A 17779-nucleotide genomic window follows, 5' to 3' on the forward strand; every position below is an offset into this window, starting at 1 on the left:
AAAAAAAAAAAAAAAAAAAAAAAAAAAAAAAAAAAAAAGAAATGCTCACTTTTTGGTTACAACGTTTTCACATTTTTTCCAAAACATTTCTATTGTATTTTGTTGTGCTTTTATGAGTAGTAAGAAAGAAACCAGTAATACCTCTAATCATTAACCTCTCTCCAGAGTAACTAGCGTATACTGAGTTTGTCTTTTGGCATTTTGAATATCGACTCTTTTCTCCTTCTATAAGCCAGATCCAAATACGTGCACAGGGTGTTTATTTGGGATGGCTGAGTAAATCTAAAGCAAAGTTGTGGATTGCAAAGGCACTTTGGTATTAGGAGACCAGCTTGTCTGTCCTCTCATATGGCATTTGCTGGCAGGTATTACAAGCATTTGAAGATGGTTTGCAGAGGGTTGGATGGTGAGTAAGAAGCAGTCCTGGAAGACAAGTTCTTCTAAGTCAGCCTGTGACTCCCACACTTCTCCAAATCCCTTGGAAGGTCATTGTATGATAACTCCCTCATGTTCAAAGGCCTGTGCCAGCAGGATGGTGCACTGTGGCCAGATACACTGATTAGAAGAGACATCAGTGATTTGAAATGAATGAGGAACATGCACAGGCTGCACTCACACGCAAACACACACAGATCACAACATAGTCATTGGCCTGGCTGGCTATGTAATAGATAATAGTGTCATTTTTTGGACATATATGGTGAAAAGTAAAATTGGAATTGATGGTATCCATTTTGTATTTATGAAGCATTTATCTACAAATACTGGTCATATTCAGTCCTAAATAACCAAACATAAATGCCATGGAAAACATTGCTATAATTTTAATATATGCAAGTATGTTTAAAGTCATAGTTGTTTTGGATACCATTTTTTATTTGTACAAATTTGTGGTGTACACGTGAAATATTGTTACATGTATGTAATGTGTGTGAGTCAGGGTATTTAGGGTGTCCATCCCCGAAGTAGAATGCATTTCTGCTTCGTTATAGTTACTCTACTCTGCTATCAAATACTAAATTTACCTCTTCTCTTCAGATGCATGTTTTTACCCTTTAATCCACTTCTCTTCATCCTCCTCTCTCTCTTCCACTTACCTTTCTGAACCTCCATTTACTATATTTCTCTACCTCTATGTGATCAAATTTTTTTTGGCTCCTGCATGTAAGTGAGAACATGTGATATTTGTGTTTTAGGGCTTGGCTTATTTCACTAAAGATAGTGACCTTCAGCTCCATTCCTGTTGCTGCAAATGATGTGATTTCAAGATATAATTTCTAAATGAGCAAAGAAGCCACTCTGATTTAGAAAGAGGTTTGTTTGTCTGAGACCATGCAGTTTTGTAGCTTTATTGGGTCATGGTTGGCATACAATGCACTACATGTTTAAATTTATAAAATTTGATAAGTTTTAAGGTATTTATACATTCATGAAACCATTAACACGAAAAAGGTCGTGAACATGTCCATCAACCCAAGGTTTTTCATTTCCTTTTGCAATACCTCCCTGATAACCCTCCCAGGAATCCCTAGTCTCAGATGAGCACTGATTGCTTTCTGTCTCCATGCCTTAGTTTTCATATTCCCTAATGTTATAGGAATAAAATTGTATAGTGTCCCTCTTTTTTTTTTTTTTTACTGGCTTTTTTTATGTGCATGATTATTTTCAGATTCTTTGTTGTTCTGTATATCAAGGTTATTTCTTTGCATTGCTGAGTAATATTCCATAGATTATTTGTTCAGCTATCTATCTGGGGATGACCATATGAGTTGTCTCTAGTTTTTTGACGACTACAAATAAAGCTTTTGTGAACATTCATGTACAAGTGTTTGTATGGGCATGGGTAAATACAGATGAGTGACATGAGTAGGTTATGGGATGTGTATGTGTTTAACTTCTTAAGAGAGTATCCAACAGTTTTCAAAGGGCTGTACCATTTGCAATGCCATCAGCAGTGTACGAGATAGAGCAAACACGCAGAATGGGGTTACTTCATGGAACAGTGGGATGGTGGATTCTTTTCTACTTAGAAATACTCATTTTTTGGTTACAATATTGTTTTCACATTTTTTCAAAACATTTCTATTGTATTTTATTGTGTTTTTATGACTAGTGAAAGTAGTAGGAAGAAACCAGGAATATAGAAAATCTTTAAATCATCAGCCTCTATTGAGAGTAGCTAGCATATATGAGTTTGTCTTGTAGCATTCTGAATATTGAGTATTTTTCGCTTCTGTGAGCCAGATCCAAATACATGCACTGGATGTTATTTGGGATGGCTGAGTGAATCTAAAGCATTGTGTCCTCATTTTGGGTTTGGGGGCTTTTTTGTTTTTTCTGTTGTTGTTATTTGAATTTTAGTCATTCTAATAATGTGTAGTGGTTTACTTGTGGCTTCAGTTTACCTTTTTTAAACTTTACGTATGCTTTTTCGCCATCATATGTCTTTGTTGAAATGCCTATACGTATCTTTCAACAATTTTTCTATTAGTTAGCTTTTATACTTTAGTTTTTATTTTTTAAATACATAATGGATGCAAGTCTTCTATCAGATTATGATTTGCAAATACTTTCTCTCAGACTGATAGCTCATCTTTAATTTTCTTAACAGTGATCTTTCAAGGGCAGAAGCTTCTGAGTTTGATTAATTCACTTTATCTTGTTTTTCTTTTTATTTTATGGATAATGCTTTTGGTATTTTATTTAGAAAATCTTTGCTTAACCTAAGATCCCACAGATGTTCTCATATTTTTTTTTCTAGGAGTTGTACAGCTTTATATATTGGGTTATGATCCATTTACATCAATTATCATAGATGGAGCAAGTTATTGATCAAAATTCATGTTTTCACATATGGATACTTAATTATTCCAACATCACTTTCAGAAGAGACTATACTTTCTTCATTGAATTGCCTTTGCACATTTACAAAACAAATGAATAAGTCATAAACATGTGGGTCTATTCCTAGACTTCCCATTCTGTCCTTTTGCTCAGTCTTTCTATCTTGATGCTAACACCACAGCATATTGATTATTGTACCTTTATAATAAGTCCTGAAGTTAGATAGCATAAGTCTCCCAACTTTGTTCTTTCTTGCCAAAACATTTTGACTATTCTAGAGACTTTAGATTCCATATGAAGTTTATAATGAGTGTGTTAATTTCTACCAAAAATGCCTCCTGGAATTATAATTAGGATTGCATTGATTCCATTTCCTTTCATTGTAAAAGTCATGCACATATTTTTTTGAGATTTAATCTGAAGTATTTCATGTTTTGATGCTACTGTAAGTGGTATTCTTTTAAGATTTTAATTTCTGGTTGCCTGTGGCTGATGCATAGGAATGAACTAATATTTTATATTTATATCGATCTTGTCTTCTGCGGCCTTAAAGGTAGTTTTTTTAAGTAGCTTTTTTTCTGCCTTCTAGTAGTTTTTTTTGGTAGACTCCATAACCTTTTCTACATAGACCATCATATTGTTTGTGAGTAAAAATATAATTACTTCTTACTTTTAATATGGATAACTTTTGTTTCTTTTTCTTTCCTGAATGCACTGGCTAGAACTTCCAGCACAATCTTGAATAAGAGTGGTAAGGACAGACATCCTTGCCTTATTACTAATCTTAAGAGGAAAGCACACAGGCTGTATGTTTTTAATAGATGTCCTTCATGGGATTTAGGAAATTTATTGGTATTCCAAGTTGATTGAGAGTTTTTATAAGGATTAATTTTGATTTTTATCAAATAATTTTTGGATCTATTGAGATTATTTTATGAGTTTACTTCTATACCGTTCATACGATGAATTACATTAATTTAATTTCAAATACTAACCCAGTCTTTCATTGATGACATAATAACCACTTGATCATGAGGTATTAAACTTTTGACATATTTTGGGGTACAATTTATTAAAAGTCTTTTTAAGAGTGTTAACATCTACATTAATGATAAATATTCACCTGCAGTTTTCTTTTCTTCTGTCTTTATCTAGTTTTGATATCAGACTAAAGTTGGCCTCATAGAATGACTTGGGAGATACTGTCTCACCTGCAATTATCTGCAAATGTTTTGTATATTACAGCTGGTATGTTGCAAGCTATTTCTTCCTTATCTCTTCGAGGTCTTCCTTGAACGTATGGGATGCAGTTATAATTACTGTTTTGATGTTGTTGACTACACATTCTGTCATCTGTGTCATCTCTGCATCAGTTTCAATTGACTGAGTTTTCTCTTCCTTACAGGTTGTGTTTTTGACTTCTTTTCATACTTGGTAATTTTAGATTGGATGCAATAAATTGTGAATTTAAACTGGTTATGTGGTAGATACTTTTGTTGTCCTAAGTATATGCTAGGGTTCTCTTTGGGGACATAATTAAGTTATGTAAAACCAGTTTGATGGTGTTCGTGCTTGCTTTTAGTTTTAGTTTCTTGGGATCAAAGCCACATTTAGTTTGTGGTAATTTTTCTTCAGTGTAAAGTGAAGGCCCTTTTGGTATCCTATCAATGCTTCTTGCATTATGAGGTCTTTTACTTTTGTTCTTTGAAGCAAGCACTCTTCCTGGTCCTATGTGGTGACACACACTGTTCCCTCTTATCTTTCCAGACAGATATTTCCCTACTCCTGTGTAGTTTCTTCACATGAACTTGCTGATTTTTTAAGTCAAAACCTGCGTTATCCAATTTGTACTCAATTGAAATCTTGATGGGTGATCTCTGCACATCACTGGTGTGTTCTCTTTGTGTAACTTTCTCGTTTCCAGTAATTTCAGCCACTTTGGCATTCTCCAGCTCCCAAACCTGTCTCCTCATCCTCTAGCCTGTGCCCGGGTTTCTGCTCCTCACACCGTATCCTGGAAACCTTCTCAGGGCTATAGGCTGTGGCATTCATGCCTCTCCCTTGAATTGTCTCCCATCACTCAGTGATAACTGACCTTCATCGCCTGAAGGCCAATACCTTAAGAACCATTATTTAATATAACTTTTTGTTATTAAGGGGTAAGGGTTAATACAGCTTCCGTTACTCCATATTGGAGGGAAGCAGAAGACACTCTGTGGCCCTATAATTTTGAAGCCACCACCTTCCTTTACATACCTTCCTTACTGGGTACAACTAAACTAATTTTCAGAACCTCCTGTCAATCTTTGCCCTGTTTGCCACATGCTCCTGGGAGTGTGGTTGTACTTCCATGCAGACACTTGAGTGTTTGGGCTCTTTGCAACCATAATTCAATTACTTTGTTATTTCTCTTATGCGGAATTGCTTTCTGTCTCAGCAGGCCAAACTTAGTTACTGAAAGAGAACTTTGTGACTGCATATGGAAACCATAAGTATTCCATATGAGAATAAAATTGGTTTATATATTCACTGTGGATTAGATTAGCTTAAGAGTAATTTTTGTGCTTCACTCTAAGGATGTGGTATCAAAATTCTGCTTGGGTCGTCTCCATCTCTCTACTTTACTTTCAATGTATGAAATATAAGATTTTAATTTTCTGAAAGGAAAAATAAATGGCAAAACAGGAAGTCCCACTTAACTATCTAAATTTGTTCCCCAAATGTGTGCAAATTTTATCTTAAAAGGCTTATCACTTACTTAATCAATATGATTTATCCACTTACCACATAGTGTTACTCTGTTCAAGTTTGGTTAATATAAATTTGATAAAGCTTTTGCTTTTGACAAATTTGCAGTCTATTAATAGATACAGAATTAAAAATAGGCACTTAAGCTTTGGGGAACTACATGCTTTGATTCTGTAAATCAGGCATATGGTGATGGGGGCCTGAATTAGAAGAGAGACAATTAAGATGGAGATGACAGAAGGAACACAGGAACCGATGACTGCAGAACTTGGCATAGAAGTAAGGGAGAACTGAAATGGATAAATTCCTAGACACATACACTCTCCCAAGACTAAACCAGAAAGAAGTCGAATCTCTGAATAGACCAATATCAAGTTCTGAAATTGAGGCAGTAATTAATAGCCTACCAACCAAAAAAAAGTCCAGGACCAGACAGATTCCAGATTCCCAAAATCTACCAGAGGTACAAAGAGGATCTGGTACCGTTCCTTCTGAAACATTCCAAACAATAGAAAAAGAAGAACTTTTCCCCAACACATTTTATGATACCAGCATCATTCTGATACAAAACCCTGTCAGAGTCACAACAAAAAAAGACAATTTCAGGCCAATATCCCTGATGAACATTGATACGAAAACCCTCAGTAAAATACTGGCAAACTGAATCCAGCAGCACATCAAAAAGCTTATCCATCACGATCAAGTCGGCTTCATCCCTGCGATGCAAGGCTGGTTCAACATATGCAAATCAATAAACATAATTCATCACATAAACAGAACCAATGAGAAAAACTACATGATTATCTTAATAGATGCAGAAAAGTCCTTCAATAAAATTCAACACCCCTTCAGGCTAAAAACTCTCAATAAACTAGGTATTAATGGAATATATCTCAAAATAATAAGAGATATTTGTGACAAACCCAAGCCAATTTCATAACGAATGTGCAAAAGCTGGAAGCATTCCCTTTGAACACCAGCACAAGACAAAGATGCCCTCTCTCACCATTCCTATTCAATATAATATTGGAAGTTCTGGCCAGGGACATCAGGCAAGAGAAAGAAATAAAGGGTATTGAAATAGGGAGAGAGGAAGTCTAATGTCTCTCTTTGCAGATGACATGATTGTATATTTAGAAAACCCCATTGTCTCAGCCCAAAATTTCCTTAAGCTGATAAGAAACTTCGGCAAATTCTCAGGATACAAAAATCAATGTACAGAAATCACATGCATTCTTATACACCAATAATAGACTAGCAGAGAGCCAAATCATAAGTGAACTCCCATTCACAATTGCTACAAAGAAAATAAAATATCTAGGAATACACTTGCAAGGGATGTGAAGGCCCTCCTCAAGGAGAACTACAAACCACTGTTAAAGGTAATAAGAGAGGACAAAAACAAATGGAAAAACATTCCATGCTCATGGATAAGAATAATCAATATCGTGAAAATGGCCATACTACCCAAAGTAATTTGTAGATTCTATGCTATTCCCCCTCAAGCTACCATTGACTTACTTCACTGAATTACATTAAAAAATACATTAAATTTTACATAGAACCAAAAAAGAGCATGTGTAGTCAAGACAATCCTAAGCAAAAAGAACAAAGTTGGAGGCATCATGCTCCCTGATTTCAAACTATACTACAAGGCTACAGTAAGCAAATCAGCATGGTCCTGGTACCAAAAACAGATATATAAATGAATAGAACAGAACAGAGGCCTCAGAACGAATGCCACACATCTGCAACCATCTGATCTTTGACAAACCTGACAAAAACAAGCAATGGGGAGAGGATTCTTTAATAAATGGTGTTGGGAATACTGGCTAGCCTTATTCAGAAAACAAACTGGACCACTTCCTTACACCTTATACAAAAATTAACTCAAGATGCATTAAGGCCGGGCGAGGTGGCTCAAGCCTGTAATCCCAGCATTTTGGGAGGCCGAGGTGGGTGGATCACAAGGTCAAGAGATCGAGACCATCCTGGTCAACACGGTGAAACCCCGTCTCTACTAAAAATACAAAAAATTAGCTGGGCATGGTGGCACGTGCCTGTAATCCCAGCTACTCAGGAGACTGAGGCAGGAGAATTGCCTGAACCCAGGAGGCGGAGGTTGAGGTGAGCCGAGATCGCGCCATTGCACTCCAGCCTGGGTAAGAAGAGCGAAACTCCGTCCAAAAAAAAAAAAAAAAAAAAAAAGATATATTAAACACTTAAACGTAAGACCTAAAACCATAAAAACCCTAGAAGAAAACCTAGGCAATACCATTCAGGACATAGGTATGGGCAAATACTGCATGAGTAAAACACCAAAAGCAATAGCAACAAAAGCCAAAATTGACAAATGGACCTAATTAAACTAAAGAACTTCTGCACTGCAAAGGAAACTGTCATCAGAGTGAGCAGGCAACCTACAGAATGGGAGAAAAATTTTGCAATCTATCCATCTGAAAAAGGGCTAATATCCAGAATCTACAAAGAACTTAAACAAATCTATAAGAAAAAAAAAAACTCCATCAAAAAGTGGGCAAAGAGTATGAACAGACACTTCTTAAACAGACATTTATGCCACCAACAAACATGAAAAAAGGCTTATCATCTCTGTTCATTAGGGAAATGCAAATCAATACCGCAATGAGATACCATCTCACGCCAGTTACAATGGTGATCATTAAAAGTCAGGAAACAACTGATGCTGGAGAGGATGTAGAGAAACAGGAACACTTTTACACTGTTGGTGGGAGTGTAAATTAGTTCCACCATTGTGGAAGACAGTGTGGTGATTTCTCAAAGATCTAGAACCAAAAATACCATTTGACCCAGCAATCCCATTCCTGGGAATATACCCAAAGGATTATAAATCATTCTATATGGACACATGCACATGTGTGTTTATTGCATCACTATTCACAATAGCAAAGACTTGGAACCAACCCAAATGCCCATCACTGATAGATTGGCCGAAGAAAATGTTGCACATATACACCATGGAATATCATGCAGCCATAAAAAATGATGAGTTCCTGTCCTTTGCAGGGACATGAATAAAGCTGGAAACCATCATTCTCAGCAAACTAACACAGGAACAGAAAACCAAACACCGCATGTACTCACTTATAAGTGGGAGTTGAACAATGAGAACACTTGGACATAGGGAGGAGAACATCACACTCTGAGGCATCTTGGGGGTCGAGGGCCGGGGGAGGGATAGCATTAGGAAAAATGCCTAAGGTAGATGATGGGTTGATGGGTGCAGCAAAACACCATGGCACATATATACCTATGTAACAAACCTGCATGTTTTGCACATGTACCCCAGAACTTAAAGTATAGTAAAAATGGAAAAGAAGAAGTAAGGGAGAACCGGCAGAGTGTCTCCCAGGTTTCTGGATTAAACGTTTAAATGGATGCTTTTACCACAGTTGACTGGAATGCATAATACATGGGGGACATATTTGGTGAAGTTATTTATAATTGCTTTAGTAAGCATTCTTATTTCATTTTCCATCAGAATGTTAAGAACCTTATGTGCCACAGCACAGTAGATAGCTTCCTGAAATCCTTTTTAAAATCGTTTATCTCTTTAGTATTAAGTGCAGTGTTGTTAAAGTTCCATTTACATTTGGATAGTTACAGTAGTAGTTCTCTAGTAAATTGTAGCATACTTATTCAGTTAAGCCATATAAGTGATCACAACAGAATTAAATCACTTCATGATTTTGCTTATTAAGATAAAAGAAATTGACCACATCATTTCTCACCATTTCGTAATTTGATACTTCAAGTGAATGTATCATAATTAAACTTCAAAAAGCACTGGAAAGGAGAAGTCTCATGTTAAACTTTGAATCATGAGGAAATAAGAACATAAGAACAGACTGTTTTGGCAGCTTAGATCTAGAGACTGAACTGATCTTCCTTAGCCGTGAGCTGCGCCTACCTCTGGGACCAACACAGAGATGAGAATGCAGACACTTGAGCCAACTTCCAAACACATTTGGCCACTCGTACATTTCAAAAATTAAGCTTCATCTCCATAGAAGGGATGAAGCTTGCATTGTGGGGAACCTGAGAATTACTGATGGTAGCCTATAAATCTGTTTATGAAGATGTAGGATGTTACTAATTTATAGGTAATGCTGCATTTGTTAAGACCTAAAGACCAGCACTTTTCAAACAGAGGCCCATAAACATCACGTGTTATTTGTTTGTTTGTTTGCTTGTTTGTTTGAGACGGAGTCTCACTCTGTCACCCAGTCTGGAGTGCAATGGTGCAGTGTTGGCTCACTGCAACCCCCGCCTTCCAGGCTCTAGCGATTCTTATGCCTCAGGCTCTAGAGTAGTTAGAACTACAGGCACCTGACATCACACCTGGCTAATTTTTATATTTTTAGTAGAAATGGGATTGGCCAGGCTGGTCTCGAGCTCCTGACCTCAGGTGATCCACCCGCCTTGGTCTCCCAAAGTGCGGGGATGACAGACATGAGCCACCGCACATGGCCAAACTGCACATGTTTTGAGTACATTTCGCCAAGGAGCTCCGGGATGCTTACATGGCCAGGCTGGCTCTGAGGTAGGGAGGGATGGGCAGTGGCTCTTGCCATTCTCAATCCAGGGGTGAAAGCATCCCCATACCATAGGCGCAGAAGGTCCATGTCATGTGGTTTTCATTCCAAGTGAAAGAGATCACACATGTGTTGTGCCTGGCTTTTCACATGATTGGGTTTATGGCATTCATTGGGGCTTTTTCATTTAAGAGGCAGCATTCAAAAGATGTCATAATAAAAGATGCTGTAAACACAAGAAAATGAAGTCATCTGTCTTTCTAGTATTTGTTGACATGGAGATGGCGTAGTCTGGGAGGAATGCCTGGAAAGTATTAAATCAAAGAAACAGCAATGATCGTTTTACATAGTTTATGTTAAAAGCCTATGATGTCACAAAAATCCTGTTATCTGCTGAAAAAAAAAGAAGAAAGAAATGTATTATGAGTAGAGAATGCTAGTTAGAATATTTAAAACAGAATAAAATAAAGATTGTATTAGGTTCCCAGGTAAACTTGGTGGCATGGACACACACAGTTGCTTTCTGTCCTACTGGAAGCATATCAATACAATGTTGGAGGGATTGATTTTTAAAGGCATAAATGCACAAAGTCAGAAAAAAAAGAGAAGGAACCATATTGTTTATAAAAAGTAGAATCTGGAAACATATTGAAGAAGCATGAATTCAAGTCTAGCAGAGGGGAACTATGCAGAAGACATGTCTGCCCTGCCCTGTGACTCTTGGAAAGGCCTGCTTGCAAGGCTAGCTCTTGGCTGGCATCTGGGAATCTGGATTTCAGGAAAGTTTCTACCATTCCCAGATGGCAAGAGTGGCTTTCTGTGCTTAAACTGTCTGTACATATACTGAAAGCTTCCTTAGGGAATCTGGACTTTTGGTACATGCAGTGCAAAGATGCTTATGCAGTCAGACCCCAGTGAAAACCCTGAGCACCATCTCCAGTGAGCTTCCCAGTAGACTACCTTCCCTGTACATAATCACAACTAGCTGCTGGGGAAGCCTGAGCACATCCTTTGTGACTCCGCTGAAAGAGGACTCTTGGTTCTGCCTGGCCTTGCCTGGACTTCTATTCCATGTGTGTTTTCCCTTTGCTGATTTTGCTTTGTATTCTTTTACTATAATAAATTATAGCTGAAAACACTGCTGTATACAGAGTCCTATGGATCCTGCTCTCTAATCATAGAAACTGGAGTGATCTTGGGGACCCCCAACACATACATGAAAATAATCATCTCAATGCACACCAGAGACCCCTCAGAGAGCTCAGGAATCAGCAGCCCCGTTTTCTCTGTTAGTGGCAAAATAACATTGGATGACTTCTGTTTAAGAAGTTGTCAGACCTCCATACCTCTCTCCTGCTCCACCAAGGAGACAAGACCTGCTCTGTCTAGCAGATGCCAGGAAGCTTATTTTCTGGAGAGGGAAACAGAGGGTCTCTGGACCTCTGAGCACTGGACTCATTTAACTGGGTGCTTCAGAACTGAGAAAGGCAGAGTAAGATAATGGTTGTCTACTGGACACTGAGAGTTCAACCCTCTTCCTCCACTTGGCTCTCAGATCCCCCATGGCTCAGCCTCCAGCATCCAGGCAAGGTATTGGAGCAGTCTTCTCAGGGGTCTCTGAGGAGTTCAGCAGGAAAGGTTGAAGTTTCTGACAACATATTTCATCTAAAGATTGCAGCCAGATCTGACCAGGTCTACAGACTTCTCTTTGCTCAGACCTTCCAGTTAAACTTTTTAGCCCTCCACTCTAAATCAGAGCAGAAAACAAAGAATGTTTAGACCACAGAAGAAACAATCTAACAAGAAAGGTAGAGATCCAAACAGCAAAGGGAATTCAGCAATTTAGAAGATAGAGAAGCTGTAGAGAGAGGCTACAACCTTAAAATAATTCATTAATGTACTCAGTGTACTCAAATCCTTAATGTACTCAAATTGGAGAAAGTAGCATACAGTATCAGGGAATAATCAAGAACCAAAAAAAAAAAAAAATGATACGAAAGGCCTTTTGAAACTTTACAATGTAATAGATAAGATGAAAATTTAAATCATTATTTTGGGAGATAAGATTGAGGAATCTTCCAGAAACTAAAGCAAAAGATGAAGACATGGAAACTATGAGATAAAAGATGAGAAATATAAAAATGGATAGATAAGTTTATATCCAAATGATAAGAGACGCAGCAAGAAAACGGAGGGAAGAATGAGATGAAGTAATCAAGACTATTTCTAAAACGAAAGGAATTCGTAGATTCAAATGGTTTACCAGAAGGACCCCAACTCAAGTTTAGCTCTGTGGAAATAAGTATCAAAATATGCAACTGAAAGAGGTGGAAAAATGATAGAACAATTTTCTTATTTTACAATAAAGCTTAAAAAGTGATTTAATTCTTATTTTATTAATATAATGTTAAAAATCTTTAAACCTGTGGCCATCACCAGGTGTGTTATGCGTATGGGTCTTCCCTCCAGTGAAACCTGTGGCTGTAAAATGGAGAAATGCTGTCACATTGCATCCAGGGTCAGTCCCTGTGTCCTCCTATTGATTGGGCTCTGTGTCTGCAGTAACTGAATGTAGAATGCTTGTCAAATAAATCAGTAAGTGCTCTAGGCAGATTTTCATCATCTCCACCTGCCAGACTCCAAAGCCACTGCATGCTCAGCTGCCCAGGATCCTCCTACCTGTGCTTACAAGGGAGGTACCTAGGAGGGAGGGAACAGAACTTACATTTTAGTATGCTCTCAAGAGAAGCTGAGAAGCGCCTTGAAGGTGTTAGCTGGGAGATGATGGGAAAGCTTCTTATATGTAAAAAAGTCTCTTGCATCATTTTATCGTGGCTCCCCTACCACTCCAACACTTGGCATGTGTGATCCCAGGTCTTCAAACATCCATTAACCTCAAACTGAATATTATGGGCTCTACAATTCAATCTTTTAAAGAAAATAGCTAAACTTAACATCAGAATAATCAATATTTTAGCTACTCATTTAGTGAAAGGAAGATGATTTTTGTGGGATCACTGTTTTTTTTTTTTTTTTCCACAAACAATTAAGTCTGCTGCCTCATTCCCATTGTTGGCACCTGGAGAGACTGTGCGAATTCCTTTGGGAGATTATTTGAACACTGAGCATTCTGTTGAATGCCTAATTTAACATAACTGTGTTTTTAGGTTTGTAGAGTAGCTGTGAGTGTCGTAGGAGCTGATGTTTTAGAGACCCTTATCTTTCCCTAAAGGAAAGGAGCCTTTTGTGAGGTTGCTTTGTTTACCCCTGTGGTAACGCTCCCCTGTGTGTCCTCCGCAGGAGTACCAGCCTTGCAACACCAGCCCATGTCCTGAGCTGAAGAAGACCACGCCCTGGACTCCCTGGATGCCCGTCAACATCTCTGACAATGGTGGCCACTATGAGCAGCGATTCCGATACACGTGCAAAGCCCGCCTGCCCGATCCAAATTTGCTGGAAGTGGGAAGACAGAGAATCGAAATGCGGTACTGTTCTAGCGACGGCACCAGTGGCTGCTCCACAGATGGTGAGTAGTGGTTTTACGGGGACTGACCCACTTCCATGGAAGGGCCTTTGATCTTACCTCTAAGGTCATAAACAGCAAGGGGGCATTTTTCTTTTTGGTTATTTATGGCTTAGCAGTCTTGAAAAGAGTGTTCCCCATAGAGTGCAACTGACAGTATGGCAAACTGAAAGAAAAGACCCTTACTGTAAAAAGTTAGTTATTGAGGTGATACTATGAAATCAGGTCCCCAAATAACATTATTATAGACCCAGAATCATTTGTGTGAGATTTATTTAGTATCAGAAAATGTACTAGGGATGTATCAGTGATCTTTCATACATCTCTGGCCCTAAAATGTAAGCTGAAGAAAGGTTTTTTCTTTATTTAATCCCTAAACTTCACAAAGGCAATGGAAGTACATTTCTCTTTGTACCTATAAAAAGATTTTCTGTTTTTAAAAAGCACAGTGTGTGAGGATACTAGAATAGTCTTTGAAATCACTTTACTCCTCACAATTGAGTAAATTCCTTGAATGCCACAGTAGGAGCACGGAGAACGCCCTGAGACAGGAACCAGATCTGGCCTTTGCCTGGGCCTGACACCAAGTGGTCCTCTTACCTGGGGCAAGTCGCCTTCTCTCCCTAGAGCTCAGCTGTCTCAACTCCAGAAAAAGGAGTTGAGCCTCTTGGTCCCTAAGAGCTTTGATTCTTTGCTTTGTTCTTCATCTCTGTTTTTCAGTCTCCTCTAATTGAGCAAAATCTCTTTCAAAGGAAAAGATACTAACAGAAAAGGAAATAGATACTCACAGATGGGTCTTTGGATCACAGTTTGATGAGAACAGTGATTGTTATGCCTTGCAGCCATTCTTAGATATGCCTTAGCATCTTTGCACTGGTGATTCTACCTTATTCTCCCAACATGAAAGGACAGGAACCATTTATAGAGAAGGGGTCTTTTCCCAGAGTGGGTAGCCTAGACGAGTGCCACTGAGCTGGCATGCTGCCATATTGGACAGAATTTATTGTGGGATAAATTCATGGAGTTTGGTAGATCTCCTTGGTGTTGCTATGAAGAAGGCTGTAAGACAGCATGGCTCTGGGTGACCGCCACCAGCTGCTCTCCTGTCACAGATCACCATGATTTCTCCTGGGAGCCGGTGAACAGCCTGGATGCCTGGAGGCCCAGCACGTGGAGCAGGAGCCACTTGCTTTACAAGCCTGCTTCCTCATCCTACTGTTCTTACTGACATTGACTCTCTCCTCACGCCACTGCTCACTGTCGTTCAGCAATTACACAACCTCATTGTTTCTTGAAGCAAATAAAAAGAGTCTGCTTTTATATCATTTTTATGTGAATAAACATACAAATTAAACAAATACCACCTACCTAGAAAAATGAGTAACAAAATAATACTCTTTTTAATTTTGTAAACTCTTGTTATATTTGGAAGAGAAGGTATATTATGAAATACCAAGAGAAAGATAACTGAGGACTTAAAGATGCACGTTTTATGAAGGATAGTCTTGTGACCTCCACCTAGTATGGTGAGATAAAGTATAAAATTTAAATACAAATTTCAGATATCTTTCAGAAGTTTATTCTAGTATAGGTATATCCCATGAATCCTTTTCAGGATAAGTATATGCCACATAACTTTTTAAATGACTAAGACCCATGCAATTTTTTGGTTTTGTTTTATTTGTTTGTTGAGACAGGATCTCTCTGTTGCCCAGGTTGAAGTACAATGGTGCAGTCATGGCTCAACCTCCTGGGTTCAATCAATCCTCCTGCCTCAGCCTCCTCAGTAGCTGGAACTATACATGTGCATCACCACATCAAGCTAATTTTTGTATTTTTTGTAGAGATGGAGTTTCTCCATGTTGCCCAGGATAGTCTTGAACTCTTAGGCTCAAGTGATTTGCTGCCTCGGCCTCCCAAAGTGTTGGGATTATAAATGTTAGTGTACCTGGCCCAGTTATTTAAGTATGGATGTGTCCCGTATAATATTTGGAACATACTTATCATAAAATGCTATTCGTTTTCTGAACGTGGTATTTAACTCAGTTTCCTGCATTTTATTTGCTCAATCTGGCAATACTATCTCTATTCACTTACTCTCTCATTTCAAAACAGGCTGTGAACTGTATTTCTTACGATATCAAAGAAACAAATAGAAAATGAATGATGGTGCTTCCCTGTACATCAACTTCAGTCTCCTTTCTGAACTTACCCAGTATATTCCTGCCATTTTCAGATACATATAAAACCAGAGCTAATATTAGTTTTAATTGTTCATAATATAAACCAAGGAAAATGTGAATACACATTTATAAAAGAGAGTCTATATTTTCTTCAAAATTAGATTAAGAGCGTGTCTTTTTTTCCATTTAAACAAGTTTTATTTTAATTTGAGGTTTGGAATTTAACATATGAAATTCAGAATTTAAAAGTACTTTTAATAAGTGTTAAACATTTGAAGTTTGAGAAATTAGCGTGATTTTTACCATTCCCCTTCAAAAAAGCTTAACATTGGATTGCTTAAATATACAAATGGCAAGATTTATGTAAAATATACAATTAACATTAATATTTCATTTTGTATGTGACTTCAATATATTTTTTAAACTATATTTTAAGCTCCAGCATACATGTGCAGAACGTGCAGTTTGTTACATCGGTATACACATGCCATGGTGGTTTGCTGCACCCATTAAAGCCATCATCTACGTTAAGTATTTCTCCTAATGCTATCCCTCCCGTAGCCCACCACGCCCCAACAGGCCTGGTGTGTGATGTTCCCCTCCCTGTGTCCATGTGTTCTCATTGTTCCACTCCCACTTATGAGTGAGAACATGCAGTGTTTGGTTTTCTGTTACTGTGTTAGCTTGCTGAGAATGATGGTTTCCAGCTTCATCCATGTTCCTACAAAAGACGTGAACTCATCCTTCTCTATGGCTGCATAGTATTTTGTGGTGTATATACACCACATTTTCTTTATTCAGCCTATGGTTGATGGGCATTTGGGTTAGTTTCAAGTCTTTGCCATTGTAAATAGTGCTGCAATAAACATATGCACGCATGGAGCTTTATTCTCCTGTGTCTTTATGGCTTTGAGTTCTAATGACCATCTCACATTTTGGTATTGATATCTTGAAAACACAAAATGGGTCTCATTTTCCTCTCACCACATAAAATGAGGCTTGATTTTGTGCTTAGCTGTTCTTTATTGACTCACCATAGAATACTGATTTATCACCAAAAGACACTTGTAATTTCTTTATTGACTCACCACAGAATACTGATTTATCACCAAAAGACACTTCTAATTCACTTTATCTGAAGAGTATCCTGCTATCCTTTCAAAATAGATTTTCTAAGTAAACAACACAGTTGCTTAACAACACCAAGAGTTGTTGGCACATTTGTCTTTTGACCACTCTTCTCCCGAACTTTACTGCGTACTTTTAGAGTTATTTGTTAAAGCTTGTGTCACATTGCCTACATTTGAGAAAATTATTGAATACTTTTTAGTATTGTGAGTGGGTAGACATTTTCATCAAAACAAACATAAATTTTGACTATGGCTAATTACATGACTGAAGTTAAAGTGCCCAGAGTACACATGACTCACTGTATGTCTACAGAGCCTGTGGCTGTGATTCCTGCTACAGCAGCTCCCCACTCACCCCAGCACCCTAACTGCTACTGCTGCTGCCCCTCTTGGCTCCTAGGGAAACACATTTTGTTAGGTAGTAAGCTCTGAGCTTCTATGAAGTCATTCAGCACTGTGTTCAGTTCCAGGGCACGAGTTCCACGGAGGTGATGGGAGTTTCTGTGGCCTGTGATCCAGGAGCAGTTGGCTTGGCACATTTCACCAGCATGAATTCACCTTTGAAAAGTTAACAGATGAAAGAGCAGGTTGAGAAAATGTCTGAATTATGCCCCACTTCCTGCAGATGGATGTCCTCCAGGGCAGGCTGTCTCCATGGTATCTCAGGGCAGTTGGTTGTAGAATTCCCAAGAGAAGTGAGAAAGTTATATTTTCTTTTTAAGAAGGTTCATCAAAGAGTATATGAACTACCTATATAGGACCTATTATTTCCTGTGT

At 38.2% G+C, this 17779-nt stretch overlaps 1 protein-coding gene across 8 annotated transcripts in view; it reads left to right on the forward strand.

The window, feature by feature from the left end:
• SEMA5A (semaphorin 5A) overlaps window positions 1–17779 on the forward strand; it is a 496284-nt gene that overhangs the window by 446882 nt on the left and 31623 nt on the right. For all 8 annotated transcript variants that reach the window (XM_032279108.1, XM_032279114.1, XM_032279115.1 and 5 more), the window contains one exon: window positions 13467–13692. In XM_032279108.1, the coding sequence (XP_032134999.1) occupies window positions 13467–13692 (226 nt within the window). The remainder of the gene's footprint in view (window positions 1–13466; window positions 13693–17779) is intronic.

The sequence above is a fragment of the Sapajus apella genome, unplaced genomic scaffold, assembly GCF_009761245.1.
Source record: "Sapajus apella isolate SASKATOON/1434 unplaced genomic scaffold, GSC_monkey_1.0 scaffold11, whole genome shotgun sequence".
In the NCBI taxonomy this organism is placed as follows: Eukaryota; Metazoa; Chordata; class Mammalia; order Primates; family Cebidae; genus Sapajus; species Sapajus apella.